This window comes from Erinaceus europaeus, chromosome 8, assembly GCF_950295315.1.
Source record: "Erinaceus europaeus chromosome 8, mEriEur2.1, whole genome shotgun sequence".
Taxonomy (NCBI): Eukaryota; Metazoa; Chordata; class Mammalia; order Eulipotyphla; family Erinaceidae; genus Erinaceus; species Erinaceus europaeus.
The window spans coordinates 53,366,547-53,382,403 of record NC_080169.1 but is presented as its reverse complement, the minus strand read 5'-3'; the positions used below and the strand labels follow the sequence as shown (position 1 = coordinate 53,382,403).

Below are 15,857 nucleotides of genomic sequence, written 5' to 3'. Positions count from 1 at the left end.
AAAGAGAAAAGGAAGAGAGGATAGCAAGAATAGACAGTTATGCAAATCTACTATCCAGTGTATATTCTAAGGGTAACAAGAGTGTAAAGGGAACTAGAGCAGAGATACACACATAGAGAGTCCACTCTGGGTCAGATTTCTTCCCCAAAGTAATTCACAAATTCAGAAAGGCAAAGAAGAAAGAAGTGTATGACAAGATTAAAAAAAAAAAAAAGAGAGAGAATGAGAGAGATAAGAGAGAGAAAAGGGAGAAGATAGGAAGAAGAGTTGTAATTAAAGAGCAGTGCGAGGAACTTCCCAAATGTGTATCAGTGAATTAACAAAAAAAAAAAAAAAAAAAAGGAAAAAGGAAAAAAAAAAAAAAAAAAAAAAAAAACCCTGTTTGGTGGTATGGGGTATCCTGCTAGTAGCTGGTCCCAGGCACTGCTTATGGGGGGAGGGGGGGCGGCGGGAAGGATGTATGCTTGAAAATTAAAAGGAAGAAAAAAGAATTTTTTCCCCTACTCTAATTCTTAACCCAAATTAAGTTATAGAAACATCCTTGGTATGACCGTTATGGCCCCTTATTGGATGGCCTGCTAAAGGCAGAAAATCCTATTGTTTACACGAGATGTGTCCGGAGCTCAAAGGATAGCCGCTTCTGCTTCTCCGGGCGCCATTTTCCAGGAGACCCCGCCCTCCAGACTTTTTTAAAGGATTTCTCAAAAATGAAAACTAGCTCCAAGTCCTTTGATCCAATGAGAGCTATACTCAAGAAGTCTTTGGATCCACCCTCAGGGTCGCGGTGGACCCTGGCAACTCCCAAGAGGCAGCCCCCGAGCTAAAGTGCTCTCTCCGGGTCCTCTGCCCGCCGCGCTCTGCAACCGGCGGAGGAGCCGCCTTCCCGGGCGGGCGGAGGACAATGCCCGGTGCACTCGCCTTGCCTGGCGCCGCCTGGGAATTCTGGAGCCCCGCTAGTCTGTGTCACCTTTGCTCTAATTGTTAACCCAAATTAAACTGTAATAACTTCTTTGGTGCCCCCCCCCCTTATTGACTGGCCTGCTAAAGGCAGAAAATCCTACCTTTGCCGACGATGCTATCAGAGCACTCGCTGTTAGCGACTTCTCAGGCCGTCGCCATATTACCTCTCGTCCTTGCACTTCTTATGACCTAGTGCGCCACCACCCAACCTCCTCTTTTTTTTTTTTATTAAGCTATTTTTTATTACCACCAGGGTTATTGCTGGGGCTCAGTGCTGATACTCTGAATCCACCACCTAGGTGGCTATTCCCACCCACCCACTTTTTTTCTATCTATTTGTATTAGGACAGAGAGAAATTGAGAGGAGTGGGAGATAGAGAGGGAGAGAGAATACAGATAGACACCTGCAGACCTGCTTTACTGCTTGTGAAGTGTTCCCTCCCTGGAAGGTAGAGAGTGGGGGTTTGAATCAGGCCCTTGAGCATGGTCATATGTGAGCTTAACCAGGTGTGCCATCACCCAGCCCCCACTGATCCGCATATAGTTGATGGGAAAAATAAACCAGTTACTGAATGATGGAAATATAATTTGAACCAAATTATGTCCAATACTAGATTTTTTTTTTCTTAAACCAATATTCCTCCAAGAAACAGCTTTGGGAGATTCATATACATTTATGTTTGTTGGTGTTATAATTGAAAATTATAATAAATCCCTCAATTTGAGACTAAACCATTCAAGAACAAGATTATAGATGTCCAATATTTCAAGAGGGTACCTTAAAGCAAGATATTAACACACATGGGAGGTTCCCAAGAGTCTTTAAATTAGTTTTCCAACATGTGTTATGAACTCTGAGAAGATAAGAGTTGAAGAAAAGAGATGTTGGGAGAAACGATTTCTTACGAGAGTCATATTAATGACTCACAACTTCTCTCTGGCTCATCAATGTCAGAAGGAAAGAGACTGGCTCATTTCCACCACAAATTCAGGTATATACTAAGAGCACTTATCTCAGGATTATTTTTCCCTTCACTGTGTTTCAATCTTGTATTCAATTTTATGTTTTTTTTTTAAACTTATTGATTTTTTTTCCTCCAGGGTTATCATTGGGGTTCAGTGCCAGCACTATGAATCCACTGCTACGGGAGGCTTTTTTTTCCATTTTGTTGCCCTTGTTGTGGTTATTTTTATTGTTGTTATAGCTGTTGTTGTTGGATAGGACAGAGAGAAATCGAGAAAGGAGGGAAAGACAGAGAGGAGGAGAGAATGATAGACACCTGCAGACCTGCTTCACCACTTGTGAAGTGAACCCCCTGCAAGTGGGGAGCTGGGGACTCGAACCAGGAACCTTAAGCCCGTCCTTGCGCTTTGTGCAATGTGCTCTTAACCCACTGTGCTACTGCCCAGCCCCCTAGTTGTTTGTTTTAATCTGGTGATTTTTAATATTTTAAGGGCTTTTATTTGTAGTCTAAGAGAAAATTAACTAGACTTACTTAATGTCGGACATTAAGCCAGCCCCCCCTGCTCCACTGCTGATACTATAGCCTATTTACATAATTATTGTTTTGCCTGAAAGATTCCCCACCCATTCCTTTGATCTACCTTCTTTCTACTTCGAGACCTGCCCTGCCTGCAGGGTACATTAATCCTGCCAGTTAAAACCCTAGCAACCGTTGCTATTAAAGCTTTCTACCTTCCCACTCTTTCTTTTCTCCACCCCCTTTCCCAGCCATCTCTGTTCCGACTTGCCACTTCCACTTTAACCCTATAAAGCCCTCTTCTGTTCCTGATTTCACTCTCTTTTCTCTCCTGCATCCCGACCTGGAGAATGGCAGGCCTGCAGAGCAGGAGGTGGCCATTTTGGTTTGGCGCCATGTGGCTCAACCCGCTGTGCTCACACCTGACTCTGGAGCATCTGCATGGATAAAGATTTGTATTGCTACTACCATGAGCTTGGCTCCTGGATCATCTCTTTTCTCTCCCGCCTGTGACACTAGTCTGGCAGTGTACTCAGTCACTGATAGAAACATGAATTTCAGCCAACCAGCCAGCCAGTGTGCTGCAGCTTGCACTGAGAGTTTCATGGACATAAAGCTAATTTTTTTTCCTTTTTTTTTTTCTTTGTGCTGTTACTGGAAAAATCACTGCTCTGAACTGACTTTTGAAAGAAAAATATTTAATTATTTTTAATTTATTTTAATGAAATACAGACAGACCAGAACACTACTCAGCTCTGGCTTATTTATGGTAGTGCTGGAGATTAAACCTGGGACCTGTGAGCCTCATGGAAAAAAAGTCTTTTGAGTAACCATTATGCTGACTCCACAGCAACTCCTCCCTGTCCTCTTTTTTATAGATAGAGTGAGAAAGAGGCAAAAAAAAATGTGAGGGCCAGGTGGTGGCACATCTGGTCAGAGCACACATTACTGTGTACAAGGACCCAGGTTCAATCCCCTGGTCCCCATTTTCAGGGGGAAATATTCACAAGTGATAAAGCAGTGCTGCAGGTACCTCTCTGTCTCTCTCCCTTTCTATCAATTTCCTCCTCTCTCAATTTCCAGTAATAAATAAATAAATTAATTAATTAAAAATAAATGTGTGGGAAATCTATACAAATATAAAATATTCTTCCAGTGCAGTGGGGGATGGGCTCAAACCTAGGTCATGCATGACAAAGCAGGCACACCATCCAGATCAACTGTCTTTCCAATCAGCCACCACTTTTATTTGGGGCGGAGAGAGGGTTGCTGGTTTCTTTAGATATTCTTTCTCCATCCTCAGCAGGTCTACTATTGGCTTTTTTTTTTTAAGAGCGCTCATTATATATATATATATATTTCCCCCTCTTTGTTGTCCTTGTTGTTTTCTATTGTTGTAGTTATTATTGTAGTTGATGTCATCATTGTTAGATGGGACAGAGAGAAATGGAGAGAGGAGAAGACAGGGGGGGAGAGAAAGACACCTGCAGACCTGCTTCACCGCCTGTGAAGCGACTCCCCTGCAGGTGGAGAGCTGGGGGCTCGAACCGGGATCCTTATGCCAGTCCTTGCTCTTTGCGTCACATGCGCTTAACCCACTGCACTCCTGCCAACTCCCTACTATTGGCTTTGTAGGTAAATCAGTAATGGTTTTTTACCCACTATTAATATTTTATTCTACTCTTCTTCAATAGTTAAGTTGATACATACATAAAACATAAAATCAAAGTTAATATATGCATATATGTAACATTATATCTGTCTCTACCTGCTTTCTCATCATCTTTAATATAAGTACAACAGTACTTCTCTATTTGTGTTAGGTTTTTTTTTTTTGGTTCTTTTGTTACCGTCACATTTTATATGTTTATATAATTGTTATACTTGTTATAGAAGATGAGAATTTCTGGTTTTCTTCCCAAGAGATTTCCAACTAACCATATTCTAATTTTTAAAAATATTTATTTTCCCTTTTGTTGCCCTTGTTGTTTTATTGTTGTAGTTATTATTGATGTCGTCATTGTTAGATAGGATAGAGAGAAATGGAGAAAGCAGGGGAAGACAGAGAGGGAGAAAGAAAGATAAACACCTGCAGACCTGCTTCCCCACCTGTGAAGCGACGCCCCTTCAGGTGGGGAACTGGGGACTCAAACCAGGATCCTGATGTTGGTCCTTGAGCTTCGCGCCACATGTGCTTAACCCACTGTGCTACTGCCCAACTCCCCATACTCTAATTTTTTGCCAATGGTCCCAGTTTATTTGTCAAGTTGGATTTTGTAGCTTCTACAAATATTGGGCAATGTTTTTTTTATTTACCTCATTTTAAAAAATTTTTAATTTTTTTATTATCTTTATTTATTGGATAGAAACAGCCATAAATCAAGAGGGAAGGGGGAAATAGAGAGGGAGAGAGACAGAGAGACTTCTACAGCCTGCTTCACCACTTGCAAAGCTTTCCCCCTGCAGGTGGAGACTGGGGGGCTCGAACCCAGGTCCTTGTGCATTATAACATGTGTGCTTAACCAGGTGCGCCACCACCCAACCCCCCTATTTACCTCATTTTTAATTCAAGGATTCATTAGTTTTACCAGCAGGCTTTATACCCTAGAAATTCTTCTCAGATTTTTGGATGGATAGGCTGGTCCTCAACAGGATCTCACTGTACTGGTGTAATAAGATTCAAAAAACCAAATTTTATTTTTCACTCAAATTGAACTTTTCTTATTTTGACTTTTTTTCCTTCTGATAAAGCCACTACCTTCATTTGGAAGAAGAGATCAAAACCACCTGTACTTCTATAACCGTTGTAACAAAGAAAAATTTTATGATATTATGTATTCCCAGTGGGATCTGCCTTTAGTGTACTTTAATCTCATTTTAAATGAACTTCAAGAGTGTATTTAATGAGTCTTGGTTTTCTCTCAGAGCTTAGACATATGCTCTAAGAAACAGCTTATTTTCAGGCACATTGTAACTTTACGGCAGAAATCTACTGAAAACTTTTAAAGGAAAAGATAAATAGATAGACAGACAGACAGAAGTTGAGAGGGAAAGGGGAGATACACAGGGAGAAAGGAAGAGAGGCACCTGCAGTACTGGTTCACCACTCATGAAGCTTCCCCCTAAAGGTGGGGACCCACTTGAACACAGGTCCTTGTGTGTGACAATACGTGTGCTCAACCATGTGCATCCACCATTCCCCTTTCCTTTAAATTATTTCAATTCACATACAATGTACAGTAATAGATAGATTGTTTTACTGTTAATTGACTTTTTAAACTAATGTCACTTTCTGGTTACTGCTATTATTACTGACCAAATGCTTCTGTTCCACCTTCGATGATCACACAACTGTGTTTATTTCGTTAGGTTTTGCTGTCTTTCTGATCTATTTTCTTCTTTTCTTTCTTGCCTTCCAATGTACTAGAAGAGGGTTATTTCCCCCCCAACAGGGACACTTGCCTGTTACTCAAAACATATTATTTCTGAGACTTATTTATCTTGTAGTACCGAGGCCTCATTCATGCATGGTTCCATTGTGAACAACAGGCTGACTTTTTTCATTCTTTTAAAAACTATTTTGTTTATTTACTTATTTCAGAGAGTAATTGAGAGGGAAGGAGATATGCTAGTAAAAATTCCTCCTGACTTAGGAATTAGTTTATAATTTCAATGATTATATTCTCTCCTTTGATATTCCATACTATTCAGTAGGCAGATGTTAATTCTATGTACAAAATAGAAAAAATAGTCAGAATTATAGCTCTTCATTTTCATTTGTGTTTTCTTTACCCTTTTTTGCCCACACAAACACTATCCTTTTTAGCTATGTTTCCTGTTTTGTTTTGTTTTTTAATCCCTGCCTCTTAATGCAAGTTCTCTGGATTCAGTAAAGGCAATTTTATATAATTTTAAGCTAGGAGCAGGGAATCTATTTCCTCCTTCTAAATCACAAATGCAATTTTCTTTTTTTTTTTTTTTTTCCTCCAGGGTTATTGCTAGGCTCAGTGCCTGCACCATGAATCCACCACTCCTGGAAGCCATTTTTCCCCCTTTTTGTTGCCCTAGTTGTTGCAGCCTCGTTGCGGTTATTATTGCCATTGTTGACGTTGCTTTGTTGTTGGATAGGACAGAGAGAAATGGAGAGAGGAGGGGAAGACAGAGAGAGAGGGGAGAGAAAGATAGACACCTGCAGACCTGCTTCACCACCCGTGAAGCAATTCCCCTGCAGGTGGGGAGCCGGGGCTCGAACCGGGATCCTTACGCCGGTCCCTGCGCTTTGCGCCATGTGCGCTTAACCCACTGCGCCACCGCCAGACTCCCACAAATGCAATTTTCATGTGAGTTTACATGGTTGCTTTTCTAAATGTGAATTCTAGCATCCTATTTTCATGAATAATTTTATTTTAAATACTGGTGTTAACTTCTATGTTTTCATTGAACAATAATTTAGTCAATGGGAGAACTACTGTTTTAGAAATTCTTTTTTAAAAAAATGAATCCTTCCCTAGGCCTTTATACACAAATATTATTCTGAGACTATTTTAATTTGAGAGGTCTTACCCAACACTAGTGAAGAAGAAGAATCACATTCAAGTGACCTACAGCTTTATGTGTCACTTGGTTTGTCCACTTCAAAGAGATCTGTGGTTCTGATTTTAGGGTAATGGCTTTCTTAATAACTTTGGTTTTTTACCACTGACAAGAAGCAGTCACCACTTGAAATAAATTTTACCATCATTACTACTTAATAAACATTTGTTGTATAGTTGAGTGAAAGGTATATGGAACACTTATTGAATCATGAATATGAGTAAAGGAATGAGTGAGAAGATTTGGAGCACTCTGATGCTAGCATTTCTCTCATTTCTTTGTAACAAACTTTTATTATTATTATTGTTATTGGATAGAGACAGAGAAATTGAGAAGGAAGGGGAGGTAGAGATGGAAAGAAACAGAGAGTTAAGAGAGACAAACAGAAAGGCAAAACAACAACAACAACAAAAGAAATAAAGAGAGAAAGAAAGAAAAAAAAAAGATACAGAGAAACACCTGAAGCCCTGTTTCACTACTCATGAAGCTTTCTCCCTGCAGATGGGGGGCCAAGGGCTTGAACCTGGGTTCTTGTGCACCTCTCATCTCTTTTTTAGATATCTTTCCTTCATTTGGAAGGAATAGACTTTTCTCATGTATACCAGAAGGCCTATTTTAGATTTCTTGTGCTAGGGTTCATATGGTATGATAGGAAATTACTTTTGTTCTTCAATAGTAGTACTATTTGTTTGTATTACACACTGGACTACAAAGGGAAAGATGTAAGACTTTATATATCCTTTCTGAAAAAGCTTACTGGGTCTCATGTGGCCAACAATTTTAGATGTTATTTCATAGTGTGGAGAATCTGCAGATTGCTTTTCCCATTATTAGTCTATCATAATTCCCATTTAATCCTCATTTTTTCCATTTCATGCTTTCCAGATCTGAAAATCTTTCCAACAGTGTCTCTTATGCATTCTAATGATATTTAATTAGTTGACTTTCATTCAGTTTTAGTTGCTCTACTAACCTATATTAAAAGCCAATGAATGTAACAATTTTAATGATTTAATTTGATGTTGGGCAGTCTGGTCCCAGAATGATGTGTGGTCCTAGAATAATGAAAAGTGAGAACAAAAAACTGTCTAAGAATGACCAAAGAATTATTTCTTGTCCTTGATTTCATAGCAAAGTATCAACTTTCCATGTTTTTATTTGTAGACTGACACTTGTGTGCAGTTTTTTGCATTATGAAAGATATGAGAACAATGCCATGGAGCTTATATTCAAATTGAAAACTGAAGATGTTTACAGTGACAAAAATAATAACCTTGATATTTTGCACTTGTTTTTCTAATTCATAGTTTTGGATTTTCTCCCTCCTGTAGACGAAACAAGATGGTATGTTAGCAGTCCATGTGGCTGAAATGAATATGAGACCATGGAATTAGCAGGAGGTAAGATAAATGAATGAAATGACAATCCTTTAGAAATCATTTAGAAAAACATGCAAAATACATCTTTTTGCTTTTAACCCACTCTTTATTAATTTAAACATATACATAGCGTAAGCATTTCACACTATTTTAGTACTATGTGCAATTCTATAATAAGCTGTATTGTTTTATTCAGCCACTACTATGTTAGCATAGTATCTAGTATTATCACATTTTACTAGAGCTGCCCAAATACCCTGTTTCCCATGTTTGTAAACAAAAATAGATACAGCACTACATAACACTGTGATTGGAAAAATACCTTCTTTTCAACACCTCTGTTACATTCAGTAAAAGAGACTCAAACTACTTAAGTATCCAAAATGCATTTTCACTGAAGAAATATAAATTTCTTTAAGTGCATTAACTATGTAACCAGAACATTTTTTTTTTTTGCCTTTCCACAACTAAATTACTTTTGAAAGACTGTGGCATAAGATGGCATAGATGAGACTTGACATTTGGAAGATTTCAGTGTTTCTCCTCATACATCATGCAATTTAAACACTAGTAACTAATTACTGTTGTAAGTTCACCAATGAATTTCAGGTGCCAGTAATGATGCAGTTCTATTCCAGGATTTAAGGAGATTTTATATTGAGAAAGTAGAGAGATACGGGAGTTATCAATAGAGTTTTAGTGAGAAATTCTACTGTTATTTCAAGTGGATTTGTACGTGGTCAAATTTGTAGCAGTTACATTTCCCTCCTCCTGTTCTGCTAATAGCTGCAAACTAGAGGCCAGCTGCAAACTGATCTCTAATTAGCCCTCCTGAATCTTCCTGGAAAAGACAGAGATCTTGTTAAGCTATGAAGCTGGGTGAAAGGCAGTTAATGGACTTCTATGGAGTCTTTTAATTACCAGTCTTAAACAAATTTATCTTTGACTGCTAAATAGCACCCAAGGACAAGAGGTAATCTGCTTTATAAACCTTAAAGTAATTTGTTTTATAAATTCTGGATCTTAGGAAAGTGGAAACTCTCTTTAAAAAGAGCTTTCTCTTCCATCAGGAATTCTATTTTTGGCAGTTTTGTGAAAATTTTAGTGATGGATTTTTTTTGCGACCTCCCAATTTGTACATGTCAACAACCAAAGCACATTCAACACTAAGGCCAGTTCTTTATAGCAGTTAGTTCCTGCAAATGAACAGTATTATCCCAAATCAAGCTGAACACAGGAGCCTGAAAAACCAATTAATAAATTGGCCCATATAATCTTTCAAGCAGACTGTCTTTAAGAAGCACTATATTTTTTCCTGTCAAATGTATTTCTTTTCCCCTGTATACTTAGTCATTCCTATATTAGAAAGATATTTTCTTTTACAGAGGTCATGAAATTCATGGGACTCATATTGTGTGGGTGTAAAATATCTGAATAACATCAGAATTGATTGAAATAAAAAAATTGAAAATCATATGCTTAGCCAAATACAGAAGTATTCTAATTCCAAGTCTAGAGTTAAAAAGAAAAATATTAACACCAATTTTGATTTTTTTTTTCCAAAGGTATAAATGGCTTAACATTAACAAGGAGCACCTTGTATCTGAACTACCTCAATTTAGTTGTGTTTTTCATGGGCACTGTTTACATTACTATGACATCTGCATCTCAGCACTGGATGAAAGGTGAAGTTCACAAGTGTGGCAGTGGGGGAGACTCCATTCCTAGACCGTCTCCCACAGCAATAGTACCAATTATCAATAGTACCAAGTATAACGTTCCTCAGATTCACGATGACAAATTTGCTTAACGATACATTACAAATGTTATGTCCAGTTCCTGGGAGGATGTGAATCACTTTATACACATAGGGCCTGTCTTTTTCCCAGGGAATGAAAGCTTTCTGATCGTGATGCTGTTATCTCCTTCATATTTAAGCAGATGACTCTTGCTCAATGACTTCCAGAGCGATGACCTCAGCGACCTCAACACCATCTGTACCCAGAATGACCAGCTCACTCAGGGGCTCCGGGTGGCAAATGCAAATGGGGAGCTCTCCAGCCTCAATAGCAGCGGCGGCTGCTTCCGCTGCAGCCCGAGCAGCAGCTCGGGCAGCAGCTCGGGAGGCAGCTCTGGCGGCAGTGGGGCTCCCCCAATAGCCCCACTGGATTTTGAGCTGCTCCCACTGGCGCTTCAGGACATCCTGGACCTGGAAGAGAAAACAGTGTATTTTTTCCAAGGTGATTTGGATGCACATTTGGGTCTGAAAATCTGGTCTGAAACAAAGTAATAATCCTAGCTTAGCTTTGAGTGTCAGGACTGAATTTCCCAAGTCTTCAGAAAGTCAGTAGTTTTGAAAACCAGATTTTATTGAATAAAAGAACTTTTCAATGAAAGTGCTTTTCCTTTGCTACTATGGAAATACACTTTTACTGAAAGTTAGAGTATGTAGGGAATGACATAGAAGGATTTCCATAGCAGGAGTGGGGAATCTTTTTTTTTCCCTGCCAAAGGTCATTTAGATAGTTATAAGATCATTTGCAGGTCATACAGAACTATCAGTTTAAAAATTAACACTTAACATTGCTATGAATCATGCTCAGGCTGAATATTCTATGCCCCCTGCCTTATGAATTAGAAGGAAAAACAGAGTGTAGAGTCCTTACAGCCCCAAGAGAGGGAAGAGGAAGAAGAGAGGGAGGGGAAAAGGAGGAGGGGGAGGAGGTGGTGATCAAATGTCCATATAATTCCCCTTTATAATGTGAATAGCTGGGAAAATAGGGGAAGAAAGAAGCAAAGAGTCAAAGAAATACCCTTAATGTAGCAAGCTTTTTTGTTCTGTGATTTTAAGAGCATAGTCCTGAAAATCAATAGCTCTGTAAAAAAAGACCCACATTTAACTCTACATCATTTCCAACATGTTTCTAAATAGCAGGGAGGCAACATACTAAAGACAGATTCACAGTCCTTCACAGTGTGAATAAAGGAACCTGACTTCCAAGGTGCCTTGAGAAAGAGAAAAGGGATTGAAATTGGTTGAAAAGGCTATGAAGTGAAAGAACACTGTAGGGTTTTCAGAAATAAGGGAATCCACAATCAATATCAGTAGAGCAGGGTGTGTGTCTATGTGTGCTTAATACTTGGTGACCAAATGCACTTTCCAAGTGACTCAGTATTTTCCAGAGACTGTTGCAAACCATTAGAAGCTGGTGAGATGGACTCTTCAAAGAGAGATGAATTACAGCAAATAAGTAGCTTTAATTTTCTCACACTCCATTGCTGTGACTGTTGAACTGATTCTTCTGATCACCCTACTTTGAGCTCCCAAATATTTTATCCAGAATGCACAACAATAATAAGAAATATGAAAAGGGGAGAAAAAAACCCCACTGTGTTAATACTATCTCACAGTTTCCGAGCTATTCTTCAGGAAAATTGGACATTTTTATAACTGCAATAATCAGTTTTGAGTTCTTAGTTAAAAATTTGCTGAAATGTTTGGAATAGTCAATGTTCACATAGTTGGAAGAGCCGAGGAAGTCAACTTTCATGATCCTCTCCTGATTTCCCCTATTGTAATCCTGCATACTTCTTTCCTACTTCTAGTCTATTCGTCGATTACCTGATTCATTTCCATATAGGAATCACTGATGGCATATAGGTAATAAAAATTAAAATTCCATTCTTATTGTATTACTAACATATTAGTCCCTCCCCTGACTTCTGCTAAAATGATGTTCAGCCAGGCAAAGCAGCAAAAAACAAACTGTAGATGGGAACACTCTGAAAATCTATAAAGAATTATATTAATGAGGGATGGTATCAAATGAACTAACCGCAAGCTTACCTGATGATTCATGAAGCAGTAAATTGTGGCAACAAAGAATCCCTAGAAAAAGACAGAAAAGTAGAGTGGAAGTTATTTTTGTGTATATTCTGTTGTTTAGTAAGCAATATAAATAGACAACCCAGAGAGGAACATTTACCTTGCAGCTACAAGTCAAGGTTCAATAAAAAAAAATTACTACCACTCATATTCAGTGAATTGCCGTAAGAAAATTCCATTAGATACATTTTTTCATGTAAGAATTCTATTGTTTTTCTAAAAAAATAACTCTAGTGAATCTGGTTAATATATTGGTACTGCTGCATATGCTTATGTTTATAAAGGAATTATAAATATATATATACTAAATTAAGAACTTTAAGAGTTCAATAGAGAAATCTTTTGCAAGCACAAATGTCATAGGATAGCTGTCAGCTTGATCACACACTCATTATGAATTACTTCTATACCTACAGTCAATTTATCTCTCAGGCAAGGACATAGATTATGTAGTCTTGAGGTCTTGATCACTACTCAAAACTTTAACTATCTATATAATATTAAAATAATAGTTCACATTATTAAAGCAATCCATAATCTTTAGTTTTAACTTAATTAATCTTGACCTCATGCAAAGAGATCAGCCTCAGCAATAGAAAGTAAAATTACTTTGAAATTTTTAATTGAAACCACAAGACTCTGGATCAAGAGATGGTAGCAGACTCACCCCTAGTTTAGGACCCTCAGCTTTCCACCTTGGTTTCAAAATATCTGGTACTATGCATTCAGTGGGGCTATGAATCTGGGGCAGAGCTGATAAACCTGAAGTGACCATTTTTCTCCTATGTAGTGATATGGGGCTGCCTGGGACAACCCCCAGCCCTACCCCCACCCCCAAACTGATGCTAATCTCTTCTACTTATGAAACTGCATACAATTCCTTTTAATATCACTGAGTTGTTAAGGCAAATTAGTGGCATCTATCTGCAGATGGGGCAGGAGGCATAAACAGCTCTGAAAATTCACTACATCTTATGAATAACCACTGTTCATGTTTATTATGAAAGAGGGTTTGAAAATTACAGTACTGGTGACCAGGGAGAATACCCCTGGTTGGGATAAGGCCCCTGGATGAAATTGGAAACAAAAGAAAGCGTCTCATAAAAACTTGTTCCCTTCACAGTTTCGGCCAGATCTGTTGAGTTGTTGTCTGTTTTAGATAATGTACTTTAGAGCTAGATCACATTACTTTGCCACTAACCAGAAAATCCTCTCACTACATGATACATACATACATACACACATACATATATATGTATCATATATATATCACATCAAGCACTTAATAAGTGTAAACTCTAATTATCATATTAGACAATGTGAAAAAGTCAACCATACCTATTCTCTGGAGTCTTCTCAACATTGTAGGAATGGCTAACTGATATTCTAAGATCCTGACTTTTCTAACCATGACCAATGGGATGAAAGGTAATAATTTGAAATGGAATTTCAGTTTTAAAGGGATACAGCTTCAGTTTGGTATTGGGGGGTGGGGTGGGGTGGAACTAAGACCCTGCATACCAACAAAAACATTTGCTTCTTTCCCCAGTATTTTCAGGGCATTAGTTGCTGTATTAATAATAATAATACAGGTTTGAAAACTGATTGACATTCACTATGTCAGTCTTTAAAGCTGACCTCAATAAAGCAAAGATAATGTGGAAATCAAAGTGGGGGAGGGGAGAAAGGAGTAGGAGGCTTGCCTTCAGCATTGTGCCATGGGTCAGTTCCTCAACAAATGTCTGTATAAAAATGTGTCCTTTGGGGCCTACTGGTGGCACACCTGGTTAAGTGCACACAGTACAGTGAGCAAGGATCCACGTTCAAGTCTCTAGTCCTCACCTACAGGGGAAAAGCTTCACAAATGTTGAAGCAGGGCTGCAGGTGTCTCTCTGTCTCTTTTCCTCTATCTTTCCCTCCCTTCTCAATTTATCTTTGTCTCTATCCAATAACAATAATAACATGTGTCTTTGTGGTTGATGCTCCCCTCATTTCCTTCCTCAATTTAAAGGGTAAAAGAAAAAAAAAGGGGGACTGGGGGAAGCAAGCAATGTGAAAGAAAAGAAAGGATCCATATCTCCCCATGTTATATGTATTCTAAAAGTTTCTTCTAACCACAGAAGAAGACCAGGAAACTAACTGTTCACCCTGCACCAAGTAGCTAAGTTGGTTGGATAAATACACCATTCACTTCTTTACCTGGAAGTGAATCAGAGTGTGCATCAGGTAGTCATAGACCTTCCCAAGTGTCTTGTCAGAGGGCCTCCAGGGTAAGACAACGAACTGGGCTCCCAGCAGGGGCACCAGAAACAGAGTGGCCCTCACGGCCTTCAGGTACAGGTGCCATTCCTCTTCCTTGTTTTCCTTCATTTTTCTCACAAGCACCCGGACAATGTTCAGCAAAAAGAAGAAGTTGACCTACGAACATATGATGTTATCAGCAAATTATCTAAGTTAGTATCCCTTAGAAACACACCCACTGTCCTCAGTTTTTGTTCATTTAGTATGGGGAACAGATGTCACCTATATGGGAGATGAGAGACTACATGTGAGGTAGTACAATTCACTTGAGACAATGAACATATGTATAATTTTAAAAATTTTCTTTTTTTTTTTTCCTAAATGAGAAAATACTTTTCCTGTACATGTTATTCTTCACCATTGTCAACACTTGACATGGTCATTCTTTTTAATATTTTGGTGATTCACAATTTAATTTAGCCTATGAAGATCATTCTGAAATGAATGTTATTTAAAAAATTTAATTGGTAATTTTTGTGAAAGGATTAGAATGATTTTTTTTCTACCTGGGATAGAAATAAATGTCAATATCCTCAAAACTCAAAAAATGAAAAAATCCCCAAGTATTAGCAAAACTTTTGTGGCGGAATTTCAATGATCAAGACACATGCTTGTGGGTTCTTCTGATGATAGTTGGCTTTCTAATTATATATTACACAACTGTGTCTAATTATGTCCCTCTGAAGAAGGACAGGATCAATTATATTTGCATTGGAAAGATGAGGAAAATTAGAAGACAGCCTAGATGATGACCAAATTTGGTCAGTTACTAATGGATGTCTCTTCATTGTAAGAGTAGAATTTGGTCCGCACTCAGACAACTTTTAGTATTTTTCAGTCTTATTCAGAGAAACTGTCATCGTTAAGTTAAATGGTATACATATTATCTAAATATTGAATTCAGTGGATCTGATGTGGTCAGCATATGCTTAGCCATAGTCATATTTCCCCCCTCCCTGATTTCTTATTGGTCATGTAATTTTTTGTATACACACTTGAGTCTTTGGGTATAGTTTTCTTAAATGTTTCGATGTTTCTGGTTAGAAGACTTGTTAGGAACATATGACAAAGTATGTGAAGTGTCTGAAATCCTCTAATTGCATGTTCAATGCTGAATATTGGGATGGTTTATGTGGCCAAATAAAATAAATGGTAATCTTGTTTTTCAAAGTCCAGGAAAAAGAATACAAGGCCACTTTATAGGCAGCGCCTTTGTATTATTCCTCAGTTCCTTGATATTTACCTCTAAATAGATTT

General features: G+C 38.3%; 1 protein-coding gene across 1 annotated transcript in view; it reads right to left on the bottom strand.

The window, feature by feature from the left end:
* Nucleotides 1–9,324: 9,324 nt before the first annotated feature.
* Nucleotides 9,325–15,857, bottom strand: part of CALCR (calcitonin receptor) — a 95,446-nt gene continuing 88,913 nt past the window's right edge. Inside the window, exons 12-14 of the mRNA XM_007522495.3 lie at nt 14,499–14,717; nt 12,261–12,302; nt 9,325–10,622 (exon numbers count right to left, since the gene is read on the bottom strand). Of these exons, the coding sequence (XP_007522557.2) occupies nt 10,347–10,622; nt 12,261–12,302; nt 14,499–14,717 (537 nt within the window). The 3' untranslated portion in view covers nt 9,325–10,346. The remainder of the gene's footprint in view (nt 10,623–12,260; nt 12,303–14,498; nt 14,718–15,857) is intronic.